This window comes from Macaca fascicularis, chromosome 5 (genome assembly GCF_037993035.2).
Source record: "Macaca fascicularis isolate 582-1 chromosome 5, T2T-MFA8v1.1".
NCBI classification, from domain to species: domain Eukaryota; kingdom Metazoa; phylum Chordata; class Mammalia; order Primates; family Cercopithecidae; genus Macaca; species Macaca fascicularis.
The window spans coordinates 39370211-39373030 of NC_088379.1; the positions used below are offsets into that span (position 1 = coordinate 39370211).

Here is a 2820-nt window from a genome sequence, read left to right on the forward strand (position 1 = left end):
CATGATCGTATACATTATGATTGATTTCTGATTTGGAACAAGTTTTTGTTGTTGTTGTTGTTTTGAGACGGAGTCTTGCTCTGCAGCTGAGGCTGGAGTGCAGTGGCTCAATCTCGGCTCACTGCAACCTCCGCCTCCCAGGTTCAAGGAATTCTGCTGCCTCAGTCTCCTGAGTAGCTGGGACTACAGGCGCACTCCACCATGCATGGCTAATTTTTGTATTTTTAGTAGAGCTGGGGTTTTCACCATGTTGGTCAGACTGGTTTCGAACTCCTGACCTCAGGTGATCCACCCACCTCAGCTTCCTAAAGTGCTGGGATTACAGGGTGAGCCACCGAGCCTGGCCCAAGGCATGGTTTTATATATTAAAAAGTTGCTGGGTGCGGTGGCTCACGCCTATAATCCCAGCACTTCAGGAGACCGAGGCAGGTGGAATACCTGAGGTCAGGGGTTTGAGACCAGCCTGACCAACATGGTGAAACCCCATCGCTACTAAAAATACAAAAAATTAGCCAGGCATAGTGACAGACGCCTATAATCCCAGCTACTCGGGAGGTTGAGGCAGGATAATTGCTTGAACCAGAGAGGCAGAGGTGCAGTGAGCTGAGATCGTGCCATTGCACTCCAGCCTGGGCAACAAGAGCAAAAGTATGTCTCAAAAAAAAAAAGTCACTGATGTTCAGTGATATTATTACATTCGGAGAGCAAGTTGGGATTACAAATAACATTTTTCCAGGTAAATCAGTATATTCTTAGTTTTTTTTCCCCTTATCTACATTAGTTACCTGATTAAAAATCCTGGATATTTGAGTTCTAGTTTTTTCTTTTTTTTTTTGTTTTGAGACAGAGTTTCGCTCTTGTTGCCCAGGCTGGAGTGCAGTAGCGTGATCTCGGCTCAGTGCAACCTCTGCCTCCCAGGTTCAAGAGATTGTCCTGCCTCAGCCTCCCGAGTAGCTGGGATTACAGGCGCCCGCCACCACACCCAGTTAAGTTTTGTATTTTTAGTAGAGATGGGTTTTGCCATGTTGGCTAGGCTGGTCTGGAACTCCTGACCTCAAGTGATCCGCCTGCCTCAGCCTCTCAAAGTGCTGGGATTACAGGCGTGAGCCACCGCGCCCGGCAGAATTTTTTTTTTTTTTTTTTTTTCCCAGCCAAGCAGCAGCTTTATTAGTGGTGCTGGGTTCTTCCCATACCTTGCAGTGTGCTGGGAAGCATTCCCCAGGGTTTCCACAGAATGCCTCCCAGCGCTCGGGACAACACTGTGTAGCTTTGACACTGGAATGATAGAAATAAAGCTTTGGTGTGTAGGTTTGCAGGAGAGAGTACAGGTTAATACTATGATACGAAAAATTCAGACAACACCAGTTCTCAATGTGAATTGGGTTTTTGGCCAAAGGGGTAACTTCTATGTGACTGGACACTGGGCCTGTTGCCACATCTACTCAAGGCCCCAGCGGCAGGAGGAGGGCGTCTAGGGCTGAGGCTCCAAGTGGCCCTGCCACTTCGCCTTCATCGGCAGGTACCGCCCTTTGCCTTCCTCTAAGCGCTTCTCTCTCTCTCTTTTTTTTTTTTTTTGAGACAGAGTTTCGCTTCTGTTGCCCAGGCTGGAGTGCTCCCTGCAACTTCCGCCTCCGGGTTCAAGAGATTCTCCTGACCCAGCCTCCTGAGTAGCTGGGATTACAGTTGTGCACCATCACTATCACGCCCGGCCAAGTTTTTGTATTTTTAGTAGAGACGGGGTTTCACCACGTTGAGCAGGCTGGTCTGAACTTCCAACCTCAGATGATTCGCCTGCCTCAGCCTCCCAAAGTGCTGGGATTACAGACTTGAGCCACTGAGTCAGGCTTCAAAGCGCTTCTTCTCATCCTGGGTCTCGGGCAAGCGCTGGGGCATGGGCAGCGACCCACCCTCCTGGCTCAGTGACACAGGTGAAGACACTGGCGGCCCGGTAGCGCTTCTGGGAGCTGTCCGCAACAGAGTTGGCGTCCACCAAGACCTCTATTTCTACGGATTTATTGCTCGTGAAGGCCATGCGTCCGGAGATGGTCTTGATGCAGTCTTTTCTGATCTTGTCGTGAAAATTAATGGCGTTCACGGAAGCTGTGACGAGGTTGGTCTTGCAGTGGCGTGCAGCCACGATCCCGACGACCTCGTCCGTGAGCTTCATGGTCACGCCTTCATGCACGAAGCTGTGCAGGGTACAGTCTGAAGGCCCCACCAGGTGGATCAAGCTGGACTGGCTGTAGCTGACAGTGTTCGGCTCTGGGTTGAGGACTGGCTGGACGACGTCCTGGTTCCTCCACTTGGTCTCCATGCGCTCCAGCTTCTGGGTTTTGTACCGCTTCCGGCCCTCCTCCTCCTGCTCCTGCCGGGAATACACAACAGGAGGCACTTCGAGGACCTTGTCCACGTTCTTCAGCGACAGGGGCACATACCAGAGGGTGGCCTTATTGGTCAGCTTTTTGGTACCTGTAAGGATGTTTTCGGACATCACGTTGACCTGCACCTCCACTGAGTGCTTGGAAGTGTAGGTGATCTCCGCGCTGATGTGGGCCACCTCACCGATGCACATGGGCCACAGGAAGTCGGTGTGCTCGACCCGTGCCAGAGTGGCCACACAGCGGTCCCTGTTCTGGCTGTTGCAATGCCAGGTGCTGATGATGGCGCCCACCTCCTCGATCATCTTCAAGATGGTCACCCCTAGACATTGCGGACCACACTGGCGTCATCTGGCCGCATGATCCTGCAGATCTGGATGGCAGACGGCGTCTGGATGTCTGGGCCACACACGCTGGCAGCTGCCGCGGTGGCTGCGGGCCG

At 52.3% G+C, this 2820-nt stretch overlaps 1 protein-coding gene across 1 annotated transcript; it reads right to left on the minus strand.

Annotated features, from left to right (window-relative positions):
- Positions 1 to 1386: 1386 nt before the first annotated feature.
- Positions 1387 to 2820, minus strand: LOC102120236 (putative cytosolic acyl coenzyme A thioester hydrolase-like). Its single transcript, XM_015450104.4, is given in 3 exon segments — positions 1387 to 1927; positions 1929 to 2703; positions 2706 to 2820. Coding segments are annotated over 3 exon segments (897 nt in total). The 5' UTR covers positions 2740 to 2820; the 3' UTR covers positions 1387 to 1839.